General features: G+C 37.8%; 1 protein-coding gene across 4 annotated transcripts; it reads left to right on the top strand.

Moving 5' to 3' along the window:
• Positions 1–3,756: 3,756 nt before the first annotated feature.
• On the top strand, positions 3,757–11,739 carry LOC100935353 (cytochrome P450 1B1). Of its 4 annotated transcripts, none has more exons than XM_012540269.2 (4): positions 3,760–4,207; positions 4,435–4,496; positions 5,062–6,114; positions 7,936–11,739. In XM_012540269.2, exons 3-4 carry the CDS (start codon positions 5,063–5,065, stop codon positions 8,519–8,521), a joined length of 1,638 nt encoding a protein of 545 aa, XP_012395723.2. In that variant the 5' UTR covers positions 3,760–4,207; positions 4,435–4,496; position 5,062; the 3' UTR covers positions 8,522–11,739. The 4 variants fall into 4 exon arrangements, with proteins under 4 accessions (XP_031806217.1, XP_012395723.2, XP_031806218.1 ...); XM_031950358.1 differs by having other exon boundaries at positions 5,031–6,114; XM_031950357.1 differs by having other exon boundaries at positions 3,757–4,496; positions 5,031–6,114.
• Positions 11,740–20,806: the final 9,067 nt, after the last annotated feature.

Below are 20,806 nucleotides of genomic sequence, written 5' to 3'. Positions count from 1 at the left end.
ATTAGATTTCCTCTTCACTTTCTACTCCAACCCCAAATCCAGCCCTTCTCCTAAATGACTTATTTCTGTCAAGGGAGCCACCCTTCTTCCAATCACCAAGGTTCACAACCTAGGAGTCATTTGCAACTTTGATTTGTCTCTTTCGCCCCTTTTCCCTCCATATCAACTAAAATGTGAAATGGCTGATTCTTCCCTGACAAAAATCTCCAAAATGTGTTCCCTTTTCTATAGTGACATAACCATAATCTTAATTCAGACCATCATCTTCCATAGGTGGCCCTGTCATAGCCTCCTAACTACTCTGTGTCTAGCCTCTTCCCTCTCCAAACCATGCTACATATAACTGCCAAATTAATAATTCTGAAGTACAGCTCTGACTACATCAACTTCATTGCTCCAAAAACTTTAGTAGCTCCTTACTACTCCCACGATAAACTTGTTGGTTTGGCATTTAACAATGTCTCCTGCCTATCCATCCTTTAAGAATGATTACATATGACTCCTCTCCATGCACTTTAAATTCCAGCTAAACCACCATACTGGCTGTTCCTGGTAAGTAGCATTCCATTTCCCATCTCTGTGCTTTGAATAGATTGGCTCCAATGCCCCCAACCTCCATACCATTACCTCTTGGAACCATTTTCTCCCTTCAAAGTTTTGCTCAAGTACCACTTTCTGCAAGAAGACTGTCCCAGATGCTTGGAACTCTACTCCTCAAGGATAATTTTACATTTATTTTGTATATGGATATGGATTACATTTATGTATCTGTGCATATGTTGTCTATATCCCAAGTTAAAAATTCTTTGAGAGGATGGTTTCATTTCTTTGTATTCCACAAAGTTTGACACATAGTAGGTACTTAATATGCATCCGCAGAGCCTGGCCAAGAACTTGGTACTCAGCAGCTGCTCCACAGGAGCAATTAGAAGATACCGTAGGATGTAGCTCTTGGAGTAGGGAAGACTTGAGAAAACTAGTTGTGACTACCTGCCTTAGACTCTTTCTGAATTCTGCGACTCTTAGCTTTTCTGAGCCTTAGTTTCCTCATCTGTACAAATGAAAATAATAGGATTAATGATAATAATAAAAGGACTGTTGTGAGGATTAAAGGAGATAATATACATAAGAGCATTCTGCAAACCTTTAAATACTATACAAGGTGTATCAAAAGCCTTAGAGTAGTTTAAGATTGCACTGAGATGATGTGAGAGCAATATAGGTATGTGGTTAGTCATTGTAAAGACATATAGAAGGAAGATGAAGTATCCCATGTGCACTAAGACGTTTGGGACACGCTATATAAATGCTATTTTATAACAGGGTGTTGCAGTCCACAACAAGTCTTTTTCATCTACAGCTTCACCTAGAGAAGAGTAGACAGAGGCTTGAAAATACTGCACAAGGAGAGAGTGTCATCTATCTAATTAAAATACACATTCCAAGCCAGACAAGTCCTCCCCTTCTTAGAGGGGGGAAAAAAGACAGAATATAAGGACCTGTTAGATCACTCCTCTTGAGAATTATTTTTGTAAAGGAGCCCGAGAAGGAAGGGTCACGCGATTTCTTGGCAGCACGTTTCAAGAAGCCAGAAAAACAAACAAAAACAAACAAAAAGAACCATGAAACTCATCCTCATATCCCTTAACTGAAGACATAGACACATGCACCCACACGTTCAACCCCACAGTGAGGAATGAAGCCGGCACCATTAAGCTGCCCTGCCAAGAAGCTTCAGAAACATCTCTCTCTCCGGCTAATGGGTTTAGCAGGTGACTTAGCTACAAGGCAGGGCCTTCCTGGGTCTTTCGAGTTCCGAGGAGGGAGGTGGCTGGATGGCGCTTGTGCGTGTCGGGCAGGGGATGGGGGTGACGGGAGGCGGGGTGCTGCTGGCTCTCCCTCCCCCACGCTGCTGGCAGAGCAGCCTCTGCGTGTCAGGTACCGTGAGAAGGCGCGGGAGGAGGGGGAGCCCAGATGAGTGCTGAGGGGATGACTTAGAGCCGGCTTTCCAGAAGCCGCGCACGCAATGCAAACTCCGCACGCAAAGGGGAGGCGACCCAGGAGAAGGAAAAAAACACACACACAACACGCCACCACCAAACTTTTCAACTCTGTAACACCCGGGAGACAGACTGTTTTGTTTGTCTTTCTTTTTCCTTCCGCGCGGCTCACTCAGTGCCACCAAGGGACGCCAGCCGGCCCGTCTCGCCCCCCCCCCCCCCTCCTTGCAGGGCCCGCTCCCCCGGGTAGATCCTCCTTTAGGGGCTGCTCTGCCCAGACAAACCCAGTAAGGCGAAGCGGACTGAGAAGAGTAAAGGAAGATCGAGCCCGTGGCCAGAGCCTGCCGCGGTTACGCAGGGAGCGAGCGAGCGAGCGCGCGCGCGTTTGGCCTGACTGAGCATCTGCGGGCAGATTCCGGCATTGAGTGTCCACAGAAAGAGCCGGGCCGCCCGGCTGACGCGTCTCTTCGCCGTCTGCTGGACATCTGTGATTATGACTACGATTGTTTATTCAAGAACCCTAGGTGGAAGATACCTGAAATCCTATCTCTTTTATGCTTTGGAAGTGTGCCTGAGAAATTTAAGGGTAGTCAATATGCTAAAAAAAATCAAAACACACAAGAAGCGTTTTTAAAACTATAGTTCACACTTTCTGATGCAGTCCTCGTTCTTTGTATGTTGAACTGTTTGTGGTTATTTGTGAAGTTCATAGGGAAATTTTTTTTTAAAAAATATAAAGGTAGGGAATATGTATTTACATAAGCGCCTACTTTGTCATAAGAACTTTACAAATATCTCATTTTACCCTCACAGCAGCCTGGAAATAAGATACTGACCCCGATTTACAAATGAGGAAAATGAGGTAAAGGTCAGGTGACTTGCCCAACGCCATAGAGCTTGTATGTGTCTGAGGCCAATTTTTAGTTTAATTTAGCCAATTTAGGCCCGGAGCTGCATCCGCTGGACAACCTCGCTTCCCCTAAAAGGTGTGGGAAGGGGGATAATTTAAATAAATAAATAGATAGCAGCTAGCAGATAGATTAGACAGACGGACACAGATAGCAAAATGTGGGAAAGAAAAGAGAAGGAAACAGCAGCTACAAAGGGCTCAGTCGTTTCTTTAGTTTACAAGTTATTTAAAAGCTTCGCAGGCTCACATCACTTTTACCAGGCGGAGTCTGGGGTTGGGGATAAATTGGACGGATGACCCAGAAAATAAAAATAAGAGGGGCATCAAGAACCACCGAATCATAGGATTGGATTATAGGTTTAGAGTTGGAAGTGATCTTAGAAGCCACTAACCCCAAGCCCTTCGTTTAACACAGGAGGAAAACGAGGATGGTAGAGATTAATTGGCTAGACTCGAGAAGATCTGGGTTGAGGTTGAAATCCTGAGTGATTGGTATAGGATCACCCTGGACCAGTCACTTAATTTCTCAGTAGCCCCAGGCCACTCTAAAACAGTAGGGCACAGAGCAGCTGCACATCAGCAATTGATGAAGGAAGTTTCCTTCTCTGTAACTCCGGAGCAAGGAGGGGGAAAGATCCCAGAAAGGCCGAGAATAGATAGGTATAAAGCAATGCAAAGCTTGAATGTTTGCATTAAAACCCGCCCATGGGAGAAATGACCCTGGGGAAAGGTGATGGGCTTTGGGGTGACGAGGCTCATTTTGTTGCTGAGATTCAGCTCTAAGTGGAAACTAGAAATCCGAGGCTTGAGAACTAACGTATACTTTATTTTAGGGGTGACTGCATCTTATTGCAAAGAAAACACACCAAATGCAATCTGGGGGTAAATTTACTCGTTACTCAAATGAATCTGTTTTCGGTTGTACCACAAATGGGGTCTGATTCTTCCACCGCATTTGCCTCTGGGGACTGAGGTCTTAGACTCACGCGGGTGCCACTCTTAAAGGCCCCTCCTCCTGCCAGTACTGCCCCGCCCTTTCCAGGTCCAGTCTGTTTGCTGATGCTCGGACCGGCTCCCACTCCCTCCTTCCATCCCTCCTCCCTTTCGGAGTCTTTAAAACCCGTAGAAATGGGATGCCTCATTTTCAAAGTACGGGCTGGTTCAGTTTGCAAGTAGCAAATTTATTTCACATCATCTCTGCCAGCTAGGAGTAGGCGCTGACTCTGGCATCCGTGCTCCCAAACCACCTCTAGCGCAGCTAGAAAATCCTAGCATTCTTCCTGTCCCGGGGTGGAAGGTAACTAACTTTTTATAACTTCCCTTCACCTGAAGTTACTCCAAATACTCCCATTTCGCCACTTGGGCTGAGCTGGGGATGAATTTCTAACTCCGTGGAGCAGGTGAAAACAGATATACTCTTCGCTGGGGGAGCCTTTGAGATCCATCCATGCTAGAATGGGACTGTCAATTACAGTCTGATATAGGTCCCTCTTCGACGCAGCTAAACTTTCGTTGTATCCACAGCTACGCTCGATTCCTCAGCTCCCTATTCATCAGATATTGCTGGAAGCAGCGCCTACCCACAGGTCAGTATTTTTGAGAAGTCTGGGATGCCCTCACCTCCCCGTTTTACCAGTTTTTGCAGGTGGGTGTGTGAGGGGTGGAGGGAGGATTAGGGAATGCACCAATTGGCAAGTAGGGAAGAGGGGCACTTCGTACCCAAATACCCTTCGGGGCTTTCTTCTCACCGGAAGGACCGTTATACTGCTTTGTTTTGGGCTTTCTCAGAAGCCACACCTGCCCCTTCTTAATCTATTAGTAAAGAGGGCGCTAATGGAAGGAGATGGGGAGAGCGGTGGGAAGAAGTACTCTGCAGGGTAGATGCTGATGGAATTCAGCGTCTTTCCACAAACAGAACCAGAAGCATCTTTAGCAGAATATGTGTTAAGGAATCGGAGTCCACTCTGTTCTGACCAAAGAATTCACAGCTTCTTCCTTGCCTTTAAGTTACAGTTGTTTGCATTAGGTGTGAGTCGGTCTTTCTAACTTAACTCTACTAGATTCTCTAAGCTGCTTTCTCTCCTGACATCAAATCATCCCCTCTCTCTCCCTCCCAATAGCCCTCGATGCTCATGAATCTTGCCTCCACAGCATGGCCACAAGCCGAAATAGTGCAGAAGCCTGGATTCCCGGCCTTCTGTCTACCCAGCAGACCACTCTCCTGCTCTTCCTTTCCGTGCTGGTCGCTGTCCACTTGAGCCAGTGTATTCTACGGCGTTGTCGTCGGCTCCCCGGGGCTGGCTGCAGCCCCCCTGGCCCATTCCAGTGGCCCCTGATCGGGAACGCTGTGGAGGTGGGCAACAACCCGCACCTCTCCTTTACTCGTTTGGCTCGCCGCTACGGAGACGTCTTCCAAATCCGTTTGGGTAACTGCCCAGTGGTAGTGCTGAACGGCGAGCGCGCCATCCGCCAGGCCTTGGTACAGCAGGGGTCCACCTTCGCCAGCCGGCCGCCATTCCCCTCTTTCCATGTGGTGTCCAACGGCCGTAGCCTGGCTTTCAGCAAATACTCCGAGATCTGGAAAATGCAGAGACGGGTGGCCCACGGCACCGTCCGTGCCTTCTCCACGGGACACGTCCGCAGCCGCCGGGTCCTGGAGCAACATGTGCTGAGTGAGGCGCGGGAGCTGGTGAGGCTGTTAGTGCAAGGTAGCGCTGGAGGCGCTTTTCTGAACCCGGGTCCTCTCGCCGTGGTGGCCGTGGCCAACGTGATGAGTGCCGTGTGCTTCGGCTGCCGCTACAGCCACAGTGATGAAGAGTTCCGCGAGTTGCTGAGCCACAACGAGCGGTTCGGCCGCACGGTGGGGGCGGGCAGCCTGGTAGACGTTCTGCCCTGGCTCCAGCGCTTCCCCAACCCTGTGCGCACCGCCTACCGCGACTTCCAGAAAATCAATCACGACTTCTATAGTTTCGTGCTAGACAAGTTCCTGAAGCACAGGAGCAGCCTGAAGCCCGGGGCTCCTCCCCGGGACATGATGGATGCCTTCATTCACACGGTGGGGAAGGAGGAGGAGAGTACTGGAAAAACTACGTCTGGGCTGCGCCTGGACACAGACTACGTGCCGGCCACGGTCACAGATATTTTCGGGGCCAGTCAGGACACGCTTTCCACGGCACTACAGTGGCTTCTCATCTTATTCACAAGGTAAGGCTAGTCTTACCTGAAAAGGAGGGGGCTGGGCCCTGGCACAGATTTAGATCTTCGTCTCTCTGAAGTTTCCCAGCTGTCTCCAGTTTTCTCTACTCTTCCCTCTGTTCTGGGCTCAAGAGCTGCGTCCAAAAAGAAATCAGGGGCCTTTGCCGACCATTCTATGACTCCAGCCACACCGACGCAGCGTATTTTGCAGAGTTGTGCCCCCTTCATTTTTGACCCATTGAAGCCTTCCATAGTTATGGAAGTTAGAGAAGTCTCGAAGCTGGAAAAAGGTGTGGAGGCAAATCAGTGTGAACCACTTTTAGACAAACGGGCCTTTGAAAAGCATTGAGAATCCTGCCTAGTCCCTCCCTCTAAGTTATAGGAAAAACTCTAAAAGACGGTTCCTCCTCTCTTTTCTCCTCCTCCCCTCCTCCCTTTTCCTCCATCTCTCCTCCCAATTCCTCAGTGGAAAGTGTAATGCATTAAATACGTTAAATAAACACAGCAGCCCATTAGGCGCGGTGGGGCTTAGCTTAGTCAGCAGTGCGGAGCTGAGGCTGGCGCTGGCAATCAAACCTAGCAGACGATTTAGGGCTTTGTTTCCCAAGGAAAGTAAACGGAATGAAGCAAAGCAATCTCCAAGCCGGACCGCCCCACCTCCCCCTGCCGCGAGCCTTGGTTGTGGCCCAGATCATGATTAGCTAGCACGGAAGCTTTGGGCATGGAGCCAGAAACACAAGGTCTTATTAGAAAGGAAGGAAAGAGAAAGCTGTGAGTGTCTCAGAAAATAAATAGGGATGGGGAGAGGACTTGTAAAATCCAGAGGCGGCCTGGGGCAATAGGTTTACCAGGTGGAGAGGAAGCTCTCTACTACGCAGGTACGGCAGGAACAGGCTATATGGGATTGTGCCCAAGTTTCCTTTCTTTCTTAGCGTGATCACGTGATTTGAAGAAGCAAAGGAAAATTTAGACTATGAGATCCTTTTAGAGCAGACTATATATATATATATATATATACATACACATATAATAGTCTATAAAATCTAATGAATACAAGAATCACAATCGCGACAATTTATTATGGAAGGAATATTGCTTATAATTTCTGTGAGATTATTCACAGAAAATCAGGACTGCTAGAACTGTGACAACCACAAGCAAAAACGTTAAATGAGTGTCAAATTTCGTGTTAAATGAGAGTGTAACACTAGGTTAAAGTTTACATCAATTATTAATGAAAAAGTTTAGAATTACAATTACATTTTTAAAAATCTTGTATATATTTTAAATTTCAGTTTTCAATACCCTTCAGATGGTGCCTAATAACTTTCTATAAGTGAAATCAAAGCTGGAAATTTATCGATAGAAAATTTCTGGAGAAAATTTAAGGAAAGGATAAGAAAAATGCCTAGTGAGTGGATTTTCATTGCCATTTCTTCCAAATCATCATGCCATTTCACATTTGTCTATCTCTTTTTATAAACTTAATTTATAAACTTAACCTATAAACTATTCTTCAGCCAAACAGTTAAAATTAAGAAGTGCTATCATTTTAAAAAAATTGTAAAAGAAATGCTATCATTTTGGTATCCATTTAAAACAATATAGAGCCTGGGAGTGAGGGCTGGGAGAATGTACCAAGCATCATTATACAAGGTTTTAAAAAACAACTCTCATTTAATAAGAGAGTAGAGAAAAATTACATGGCATAGGTCTTTAACATAAAGTTAGAAGACTTCTAAGATGTCATTTTTAAATAACCATATTTTCCTTGATGCAATAGAAACTACTTTCCCTAATGGTTTTCTCCACTTTCATTTTTAAAAACAGATATCCTGAAGTACAGGCTCAGGTACAAGAAGAATTGGATAGAGTTGTGGGTCGAGATCGACTGCCCTGCTTGGATGATCAGCCTCATCTTCCCTATGTCATGGCTTTTCTATACGAAGCTATGCGCTTCAGTAGCTTTGTACCTGTCACCATTCCACACGCCACCACTGTTGACACTTCTATCATGGGCTATCACATTCCCAAAGATACAGTGGTATTTGTCAACCAATGGTCAGTTAATCATGACCCAGTGAAATGGCAGAACCCAGAAGACTTCAATCCTGCCCGATTTCTAGACAACAAAGGATTCATTGACAAAGACATGGCTAGTGGGGTCATGATTTTCTCTGTGGGTAAACGCAGGTGCATTGGGGAAGAGCTGTCCAAAGTACAGCTATTTCTCTTTATTGCCATTTTGGCCCACCAGTGCAATTTCCTTGCCAATCCAGATGAGGACCGAAAAATGAATTTTAGTTATGGGTTAACCATTAAACCACAATCATTCACAATTAATGTCACACTGAGAGAATCAATGGAACTACTTGATAATACTGTTCAAAGACTACAAACCGAAGACAACCAGTGAGTAGCTAAAAGAACTACTAATTAGAAAAACAAATGCAACTATCAGTACCCGTTAGTTTCTTTCTGCTACAAACACTTGCTCATGTGAGCCTTTTGGATGAGAACTCACCAATAAGTATTTCTTAAGTGCCTGATGATGTGGTTCACCTGGATCCTGGTGAGCCAATGCATTTGACAAAATAGTTAATGAAACTACAAAAGTAACTTGCAAGATTTTATGATTATAGACTAAAAGAGGAAGAAAAACTTAGAAATATACTATAACTTTACTATAACACTGTCCTTTTGGACTATTTGTTGAAATAGTTTTTATAAGTTAAAAAAAAAAAATCCCAAATCTTGAGTAAGTTCCAAGAAGGCAACTACTTTATGTAGAATTTTGTTGTGAAGAAAACAGCAATGCCACAGAGTCATGAGGTATATTACTGAACATTCAAATCCAAGTATAGTACTTTGAGAGAATGAGGCCCAAAAAGGATCAATAAAGACTCTGCTGGCTTATTCTTTATCTTCTAAGCCTTTCAACAAAGTTATTAAAGATTCCTCTTCAAAAAGGCCCAGATGCTTAAAGAATATATTTTATCTTTGACCAAATTAGCTCTCAGCATGGTTTGAAAAGTGATATTATGTATGATATAAAATGACTCATGCAAAAATGGTGGGGAGGGAATTGAACTAATCGTGAGTTTTAGTGTTTCAGAATGAATTCTGAAATGCAATCTGTAATATTCCAAACTAGATACTTGCCTTCTGGTTTCCGAAATTCAATATTTATAAATATGGGTAAAATTATGAATTTGCTTGCAGGCACAACTAAAATTCAAATATATGGCAGAGAGTTTTGAAAGGATAAATAAGGTTAGTTTATCACAAACTGCACAGAACATGCAGTATGCATAACTATTCATTATAAATAAAAATAGCATTATTGAAAAGAAGTTATTTTAGATAGTGAATAACTAAATTAGTTATCTCTTAATGTAGAAATGCATTCAGTCCTCTCAGATGTTGTTGAGCATACTCACATACACAGGCACACATGTTCACACACATTTACAAATGGAGTAGTTATTTGCTTGTTTACTAAGATAGCAAATTACCTATTTAAATTATCACATCTGTTGAAAGTATCACATCTAAAGGATGAAAAATTCTCATCTAAAACACTTTTTAAAAAGTTTCAAATTGTTTTCATTATTCTTTCCCCAAGCCAAGTTAATTAAAATTGTTTTGTGTCTAAATAACTTTCAACATTTTTCACATTTTAATATGACTCTGAAGTCTTTTTTTCAGGATCTAAATTTTTAATTGAAATTAATAACAATTTGGTCCTTTGGTTGAGGAAAGATGGGGAAATTTAGGTGCTTTAAATGTGATGTTAAAAAATTTGGATGAATGATGAAAGTAGTTACCCGGATATTCTTTGATATCCTATAGACAAAACATTTGGAATATTGATCCAGACGTTTTGTTGTCTTGTATGGATATCCATATGGATATTTCCTATAATTATCTCCTTTCATAATTCAAATTATATTTTAATAACAATTACATGAAATACTGTCAATGACAACAGCCACATACCATAATGCATGGAATTAGAAAACAGGTGATCCAAATTTGAGGAAGCTTTGATTTCCAATTGGCATCATTAATATGAATAATAAATGACTCTTTAAGATAGCCTACTCAATATGCAATTGTTGTGAAGGAGAGATATTATCACTTATATGTGTATTTAGCTTAAGAAAGAATTAATCTTAAAATTTTTAAGCTGATAAGCAAAATTATGATTTTATAGTTACTTCCAAAATTATAAAACATTTGCCTAAAAGCTCACTGTTTATTTAATACAAAACTAAAAAAGAAATTGTATGTACTTCTTTGGAAGTTACTTTTGATAGAATTACAGGCTGTTATAGTGTGTGTTTGAGAGAGCGAACTGGAAGAAAGATGAATAATTCAAATATTTTTGCCATCCATGTTAAATTACTTTTGCTTGAAGCACATAAATTCAGAAAAAGAATACCTAAAGTGCCAGTTACAAGTGAGAATTTATGATCTTTACAAAGACAATAAGTTTTGAAATTTTAATAATGAAAATTGGCATACTCATTTTTTCATACAATTTTTCTTTAGAAAGGTTGTTCAAAAGTCACTGGTGAGACCAAGAATATATATATATATATATATATATATTACTGCCTTTATAAAAATAATCTAATATTAAAATGGGACCAGAAATTTTATTCTATTGCCAAGTCTTCCACTTGGACTTTCCAGGAGTATTGTGGCAAAATTGGGCATATCTGGATGAGTTACTAACTGAAACATTTGACTATACCTTAATTAATTTCTCTGTATATAGATCCCAATATTACTTGATAATAAAACCATGTTTATTTAATATAAGTAAAATAGATACTTGGTAGTAAGATATTTAGACACATCAATTAATGTAAACAACTGACCATTCTCTTTTCTTTCCACTCTTTTTGACCACCAAAAAAATATACTTTGTGGTTTGAACTTTCCAGTTTGGTGGCTAAATTGCATAATTATTTCATCTCATTTCATTTTTGGTCTATATAATTCCACACAGAATATTTGTAAATCATCTATAAAAGCAGAAGATCTGTTCCAGATAGTCACTTCAGTTAAAACATGTTCATAAAACAAGTGGCTTTTTTTTTTTTTTTTGAGGCGTGGACTTTGTAAGATGTCTTAAAAATATTCCAAAGAAAATGTCTCAGGATTGTTTTGTGGATTACAGAAAAATTTTCATACCCCAGAACTTAGCCTTCATCTGTGAAATTATTTTACAAAGTTAATATTTTCATGTTAGATCTATATTAGATCACTTAATTATATAAAATATGCTTTTTAATGTATTTTTACAATTATGAGACCACTATGTGAGGGTCCCTTGTTATATAGCCTCTGTTATCTTTGGACTTTTTAAAATAAGCTTTACCACAGAATAGAGTTGTAGCTGAAAGTGATGCATATTCATTTTTATGATATGCAGCATGAATGCAGTACAGATTATATATATATATAATACATGTATGCACATATATATGCATATATGCCTCTGTAAAATCATCTCTTTAATTATTTGAGGATTTCCCCCCCCCACACCCATGCTTAAGGATTTAGAATGCTGTAATCATGGAATGCTATTACCAAAATATTAAATAAAAGTTTTTTTTAACAATTGTCAATTTTGTGTCATTAGATAAAGCTATTACATCTCACCAAGATGCACACGAACTTTTTCAATTACAGTATATAAATGATTAACAAATGTGTGTCCCAAATATTTTGTCCAGTCATTATCTCTTTTATACTACTCAATCTTTCTGTTTGCTTTAGTCAGCTTTCATGCAAATTCTTAATTAATATATTAAACTTGTCAGAATTATCCTTAGAAATTAAATCTCATTAACAACTAACCCAACAAAATGGTTATTAAAAATGAAATTTGGGGAGTCACATTGAGATTGTAATATATTTTACAGAAAAAGGAATACTTTTTAAATGTCAAACATTACCTCTACCCCCACAAAGAATTCATATTTTGTTCATTCTTCAGTCCACTTTTAGAGGGCAGGACAAATTAAAATGAAGTTAGTATCTGGAAGCATAGCGTGGGAAGAATTTATCTGAAGGGTGTTGAAATCTGAAAATTTTTCCACAACCCATTCCCTACCAATGTTTACTTTTCATCAGAAACTTCCTAATTTCAGGTATATTTACTCTCTGACCTTCCAGATTGGCTTTGAATCTGTCAGCTAAAGTTGTACAGCAAAGAGAGAGTCCATCTCTTTTGGCCGGTAGTTCATATTACAGTGAAAAACAAGAAGAGGAATTATGAAATAAAGAGTTGACTGCTTGAGGTCACTGACACTTGGGGAAACTTATTTTGCTGCTCTCCCCTCTCCACCCAAGAAATAAAACTACAAATTCACTTAAGAGAATGCTTGTTCTTTTTTTCTTCCGGATAGTTTGTTATGGGAATTTGGTAGTGGTTATTTAATAGCCTTTCCTTGGCCATATAGTGGTGTCATTATGAATGGTTGCTCATTTAGGAAAAGAGAAAGAAAATATTTCCATGGGAAAATTCTATTTTCTTTTTAAAAATCACTTATTGGGGGGCAGGCAGAGAAGGGGGTGTAGGTCTTTGCAAAAATTTCATCACATCAAAATTTATGATGGTTTCTATTGTAACAACTAGGTAGTACAATTAATCACATTGTATCGGAAAAAATGAAAACAGCTTCAGACATAGCAGGCATATTTATTGTAGGCACATTTATTATAAACACATTTAGGCTGTTTCTGGAATAGCAAAATGAATCATTGTATTTACATAGATGCAAGGGGAATATTTTCACAGGTTTCTGATGCTCTTTCCCATTTCCTATTCCATTTTCCCCTCATCGTTCCCCAAGTCTAAGAATGCTCTCCATCCCTTACTTTGCTGTTTTAGTAACTCATAAGAATCAGAAAGGGGAAATATCAAGAAATAAAAGACTTGACTAAAACTGGAAGCAAGAACATCTTTATTAAGCAGTTATAAAATTGATACAATAGTCTGTGTTGGGGTCTGTTATGAAGTATGATATGAGACTGTGTCAAATTTCAAGGCATCAAACCTCGATTGTTGTTTTGCTTTTTTTTTTTATTAGAAATGATTTGGACCATTCTTTCATATGGTTATTGATAGTTTGCAGAAAACTTTTGAGAAATGTTTGTTCATATCCTCTGGTTCTTTATCTAGTGGAGAATAACTTTCGATCTTATGTGTCTTTATTAGTTGTCTATAAATCTTGTAATCAATTTTTTATATGAGAAATTTGATACCAAGATTTTCTTTTCCCATTCAACTGTTTTCCTTTTTAGTGGAAGGGTATTAATTTTGTTTGTGCAGAAGCTTTTCAATTTCATGTAATCAAAATTACCTTTTTTATCTTTAGTAATTATTTCTAAACTTTAAACTTTTTCATTTCCTACCCATTGTTATGAAATAGATGTGATCTGCTTTTCTTTTAATATTTTTATGGTATGATCTTTAATATTCAAGTTACATATCCATTTAAACTCATTGTGTTATAGTATGTTAATTTAAGTCTATTTTTATCATTATTATTCCTTAATGATATAAACCTATTTGAGGGTAGCCATATGTGGAGGCAATATGGAAAAGATTACAATTAATTTTTACATATTCATTGTAATTTTGATAATAGCTAGCATTTATATAGTATTTGTAAATCACTTTACAAATATTGTTTGATTGTATTTTTGTAACAACCCAGGGTAGTCGATATTGTTAACATATTTATTTTACAGGTGAAGAATCAGGCAGATTGAGGTTAAGTGACTTGCTCAGAATGACACAGTTAGTAAATTCTGAGGCAGATTTTAATTCAGTTCTTCCTAATTCCAGATCCAACATTATGTCTCCTTGCTACCTCATTGATATAATTTGTAGATATTTATGTTTTTCTTACTTCTCTTGCTAGAAACAGTGTTGGATATCATGACATGTAGTACAATGAGTTACAAATGAGTAAGATGATTAATGAGTATTATTGAAATGAAATATACTATATATTACAATATATTGGCAGTGATGAAATCTCAACATTTCATGCTGTGAGAATGAGCTAGAATTGCCAGAGATTTGATCTCTTCCTTTTGGAGGTAGGCCATATATAGGCTAGGTTTCTTGGGATAGAGCCATGGGATATAGCCAATGCTGTTTGGTTTGGTAAGTTAAGGGACAAAGCATGCCTTTTGGGTCATAAGAAACTTGAAATGTTTGTTTGTACTTTACCAGCCATATACAAACTGAAGTAAGAACATTCTCAAACCCCCAAGTTGTTTCATCTCTCTTTGTTCAGTGCTCTGGATTGAGTACTTAATATTAAGTATACTTAATATACTTAAGCTTGCTTGGGAGAAGTAAGAGGGTGATAGTAAAGGGAGAAAAAGAATAAAGTAAAATACACACAGAAGAGAAAATCAGAAACCTACAAAGAAGCAAAGAAAAAGATGGACAGTTCTGAATATAACGTGTAATATTTGTTATACAAGCTTTCTTGAGATGGAAATTTATTGTTTTATATTATATGATGAATTATGATGAAATTTTTGCAATATATATAATATAAATATATTTTATAATTATAAATATAATTTAATATTGCTTTAGAGGACAAACAAGTGTAGTACAATCTTACATAGATGAATATGAATGTGTATATGTATATGTATATATGTATACATATATGTGTATGATTATAGATATCTATGTATTTATGTGTGTATATGCATATATTTATGTGTATGTATGTATAAACATAAATATGTACTGTGTGGCATGTGTGTGTGTGTGTGTGTGCGTGTGTTTATATATATATATATATATATACTTAATATATATATATTATACTTAAGTATATATTTTTTTATTAAGTTCACGTTTTTTTTGCTATAAAATTCTGAAAATCTGATACCCTTCATTGAATGTTCTTTTCCCCCTCCCATTCAGGATTATGCTTAATTTTGTTAGGTATGATATTTTCTGACACAACCCTATATTTGGCTCCTGGATATATAGTGTTCCAAGATCTACAGTCTTTTAATGTAACCACTGTTAGGTCTTGTATGATTTTAATTGTGGTTCAGTTATATTTTTATCTTGTTCCTTGTAATATTTTTTTCTTGATCTGGGCTTGTGGAATTTAGCTATGAAGTTCCTATGGGTTTTCTTGTAAAATATCTTTCAGGTATTATTGGTGAATCCAATAGAATCCTTTTATGTCTGCTTTCTTCTCTTGTTCTAACAGTGTAGAATAATTTTCTTTAATTCTTTCTTGCATTATTTTATCAAGATTCTTTTTTTTTTTTTTTTTTTTTTTGGGTTGTAGCTTTTAGGCAGTTTGGTTATTCTTATGTTTTCTCTTTGTGATCTGTTCTCCAGATCTGTTGTTTTTCTTATGAGATGCTTCATGTTCTCTTTTATTTTTTTATTCTTTATATTTTGTTTTATTATTTCTCTGTGTTTTATAGCTTCTCCTTGCCATACTCTAGTTTTCAAAGAGTCATTTTCTTCCTTAAGATTCTGGACTCCTTTTCTAGTTGTTGATTTACTTTCTTTTCATAATCTTATTTTTCTTGGATTGTTCTTATTTGTTGGTTTTTTTTTTTTTCATCAATCTCTTTCATTTGATTTTTAATGTCTTTTAAAAATTCTTCTATGAATTTTTTTTTGTAAGCAACCATTTGACATTACTCTTTGGGACTGGAGAAGTTTTTTTTTTTAAATTTTAAGATACTAATCTTTCTTTGAAGATGAACCTTTGTCTTCCCTATTCGCACAATAACTTTCTATAGTTGGGATCTTTCTTCTTTGCCTTCTTATTTTTTTAAAAAAGAGCTTGTTAGTATAATCATCTCTAATCCTGGGGTGGGGGTGATGATGTCTCTGACTTCAGGTATTCCTTTAGTTCTACACTCTGGTCTAGAACCAGACACACAGAACTTCACCCTCCTGTAAATGTTGCAACCAGCAAAATCCCAACCAGCTGTCTCACTGCTACTATGCACCCAAGGGTGTGCTAGTTTCTTCTCACCCAGGTTCTCAGCAATACAGCTACACCTGGCATTCCTTATCAGCAGAGGTTCCCTCAATTTCCCCAACTCAGACCCTCTTGCTCCCCACAAAGACTTAGGAAGTGAAAGTTCCTGTGGTTGGGGCAAAGACTATCTTCTAACCTAGCTTGTCTCAGGGCTCCCTGCTTGGTTTTTCATTGGAACTAGCCTTCATATATTTACACTTCACTAGGGCCAAACCTCAGTCTGGTATCTTTCCTCAGATTTTTTTCTAATTGTCCCCAGAAAACGATTGTTTTGCCTCAACTCTTATTTGTTTTTAACCATTCTATATTTGTTCTGAGGCACAATTTTGTCTCATTTGTAGGGGAAATCTGGAAAATTTGGAATTTTCTGACCTACTTTGCTGTCTTCCCAGAATTTTCTCCATAGTTTTCTCTTTTGCTCAAATTTCCATTTTATTTGTTCCTTCTGCTTTTGACAACTAGGATTATTCTCACAGGATTATAGAATATTTGAGATGGAACAGTCTAATCCACACCCAAAAAAGGAATCCTCATTACAATGTATCTACAACTTACCTCCACTGAGGTGGAACCACTGCCTCCCAAGGTTGCACATTTCACTTCAAAATAGCTCAACTTGTTAGAAAGTCTTTCCTGACATCAAGTCTGGATCTGTCCCTTTGTTACTTCACTTTGAGCACAGAGTAAATCTAATTCTTTTTCATGTCATACCCATTCAACATGTCTCCCTGAATCATCACTTCTCCAGAATAAACATTCCCAGTTCCTTTCTCCAACCACATGAGATTATGATCTGCTCTCAAAACCCTTCACCATTCTAGTTTCTCATTGCTTTCTAATTCTTGTTGATTATTTCAAAATTTTCTTATATATACAGTTAGCCCTCAACTTTCACAGGGGTAGCATTCCAAGAAAACAGTATAAAGTAAAAAAAAAATATGAATACTAATTCATTGAACCTATGGGAAATAGAGAATTGGGTTCCTGTGACCACCCAAACCTGTAATTTTTTGCTAGAGATTGCTGAAAATATACCTTTATGCATATAATTTTTTATAACAAAACATGAATTCTTATAATATGTACTTTTCATAGCATAGTAACCATGAAATAATCCATAATAGCAGTACAAAAAATAAAATTGGTAACATGCAAAACATTTTTTCACTAATAATTCCTTAGAATTCTATGACTTTTTTTTGCTAACATATCAAGGAAAATAAAAAAGAACCTCCACTGATTTCAGACAATATTCACTATAACTCATGAAATCTATATAATATCATAAATACTATATAGCAAATAAAATACTTAAAAACATTTTAACCTGAATTTTACCTTCTACTCTATCAGATAATGAAGTGAGGGTATTATATTCCATACTGCTGTAAACTTCTCTACCTTGGTTACCTTCTGACAACCAAGAGAACCTTAGTTGTTGGAACTTTAGTTGCTGCTCTTGGAAGATGCTGAGATTGGCAAGGTCTCAACATCACCTCCAATACTGTCCTTCACAGTTAGTGAATAATATTGCAAATTGTGAAGGATATATCAACTTGATCATGGCTGCAGACATTCAGACACTAAGTTTGCCAAATACCTTTATGTTCTTACTAAGCCACATTACTGAATTTACATACTTGGGAGGAGAGTTTAAACAAATTGCATTATACTTTAGGGGATAACTTGAGTTTTAAAGGCAAACTATGGAAATATGCAATCAATGCTCTTTACTCTATGGTAGGGTGAACAAAATCAGTGTAGCACCTAACAGGATACCAGGTGCTCCACAAATATAGTCACAAAAGCTGAGGACTGACTATAGCTTATTTATACATATTTACAAGTTAATTCCTCTGACTATGACCTCTTTGAGAGTTGGAATTGTTTCTTACCATCTTTTTTGCATCCTAAATAATTAGTACAGTGCCTGGCATATAGTAGGCACCTAATAAATATTTATTGACTAATTAATTGCTCTTGTTGGTATATGTACAAAAATAAGATTCTTAATGCATTGCCAGAGTGCTCTCTCAATGAACATACTTTTTAAATTAAAGGCTTAAAAAGTCAGGTTTCCTGGTATTTAGAGCAAGAAGGGAACTTAGAGGTTGTATATTTTAAGGACTAGAAGAGGGAAAAGATCTTTTCTTTTTGCACTCACACGGGTAATAACTAGTAGAGTAACTAGTAGATTTCAACTGTCTTTGAAGATAACTTTCTGGATTTTTGAGTTTAAAGTATAAATGTGTGCTTTAACATGGGACAGTGGGATTTCTCCTGGACTACAGAATAGAAATTAGATGTGAGCATCTTGAAAGTGTTGATCTTGAATGAGAACTATTTCTAGCACATACTTAATAGGGGCCCAGAACTATTGTCTTGTTATTTGCTCTAGTTTTCTCTTTCTTGTTCTTTAATAGCATGCATAGACTTCTAACTGAGTTCTTTGGCAACTATTGCCTTATTGTTTTACCTCATAGCTCTTTCTAGTGTCCATTTTGTTAGACAGGAGTCAGATTTCAGAACACTCTAGGGGAGTTGCCTTGTGTGTTTATGACAGCTACACTGCACACTCCCTTCACTTCAGTGAAAACTGTGATTTATAGTTAAATTAGGCAAGCATTCATTCATCAAAAGCAGACTTTGAATTGGCGCTTGAGTATATAGGAATGCTCTGGTTTATGTTTCTGCCTCTTAGGAGTCATTGTGTATAATAGAAAGAGCATGGGATTTGAAGCTAAAAGAATTGGGTTTCTATCTCAGTTCAGCTACTTGCTACCTGTGCCATCTTAGTCAAAGCACTTAATTGCTTTGGTCCCCAGTTTTCTTCTGTACAAAAAAGTTGGAGCTGGACTAGATGATTTCTTTCCAACTCTAAATTTTAAGATTTGCTTTAACAGATGAAGACCAGTGATGGTTAAAAAGGACCACCATTTCACTAAAATCTATTTAGATGCTTCACTAGCAGACAAAGAGTACTATTTTTAACAGAGGTCCTTACCTGGGATTCACAATCAGTCAGTGAATTAGCATTTATTAAGTGCCTACTGTATGTGAAACACTGTGCTAATTGATAGAACCACAAAGAAAGGCAAAATCTAAACAATTTCTAATTTCTGCTTTTAGGGAGAGCATGATCTAATGGGGGAGGGGCATGCAAACAACTATTCACAAATAAGATAGATATAAGATTAGTTGGGATAGTCTCAAAAGGAAGATAAAACAAGGAAGACTGGGGAAAGTTGTTTGACAAAAGATAAGACTTTAGATTTGAAAGGAGCCAAGGAAGTTAGGAGACTAGAAATTAAAAGAGAGAATATTCCAGACACAGGGATAGCTGGGGAAATTGATTACAGTCAGGAGATGGAATTGAAGGAATTTGTAGATTTCAGCGTGTTGATTTACCTGAATGAGATAAAAACATACCCTTATTTTAATTGACCTTTAATTAAAATTGAGCAAATCCTCTAACAATTAATTTAGGTAACAAGTCATAGGCTTTACACAGTGCCAAAGGGGTCCGTGAAGCAAAAAAGATTAATCAACCCTGGTTAAAAGGATGGTCCTGGTGCATTAAATCCACTGAATATCTATTCAATATGAACTCATGCAACATAGCACCCCAAAATTCACTTCAATTTTCCTTTTCTATACTTAGTAACTCTTGGTGTTATCTTCTGCCTCCAGTTAATATTTAGCTTTTTTTTCCTTTTTTTTTTTTTTTGCTGAGACAATTGGGGTTAAGTGACTTGCCCAGGGTCACACAGACAGGAAGTGTTAAGTGACTGAGGTCAAATCTGAACTCAGGTCTTCTTGACTTTAGGGCTGGTGCTCTATCCACTGTACCACCTAGCTGCCTCTAATATTTAACTTTTAATGGCATTTTCTGCCAACATTTGGTATCACACTATCTACTGGGCACCTCTTGACAGTTTCAAATCTCTTGAGTTCCATGAATCTGATCCTCATTAATGGATAAATTAGTTGTTGGAATAGAAATGATGAGAATCTTGAGAGAGGGAGGAGCAAAGAAATCATTATTCTATCCTAGATTTGTTATAGAGAAGGAGGAGAAATCTGGTCATAATCAGATATGCCAAAGCATGATTAGATTTTGTAAAAATCAAATTTTGAAAGGTTCAAAGGAAAAATACATAAGACATCATGAAGTAAAACACTGTAGGAGAAATCAGTCCCAAAGGGAGGATAAATGCTCAAGTTAAGTTTTGAAAGCACAAAACAATTCCAGTGAAATGGAAAATGGGATTTGTCTGAAGAAACCAGTGTGGATGCCTAAGAAACTCACTGATCACATATTTTTCAAAGGAAGGTATAGAAATGGAAGCAAGGCCAAGTAACAAAAGTAGGTACAGCTCTGTAGAAATTGTCTATGGAGTGCAAGAACTCAGAGCTGAGGCTAATGAGGGAAGCAAAGAACTTCAGAAACACATTCCTGTGGGGGAAAGTCTAAACCCAATATGTCTCTTTATTCTCAGCACCTGCATCCCCAGATGCTGTTGAGTTTTTGAAAATACCTATATATGTATAAGTATGCCTATATGTATATTTTATAGTTACATATATTTATAGTTACATTATATATTTATAGTTTTATATATATTTATATGTATATA

The sequence above is a fragment of the Sarcophilus harrisii genome, chromosome 2 (assembly GCF_902635505.1).
Source record: "Sarcophilus harrisii chromosome 2, mSarHar1.11, whole genome shotgun sequence".
Classification (NCBI taxonomy): Eukaryota; Metazoa; Chordata; class Mammalia; order Dasyuromorphia; family Dasyuridae; genus Sarcophilus; species Sarcophilus harrisii.
This window is presented reverse-complemented; position numbering and strand designations above follow the sequence as displayed.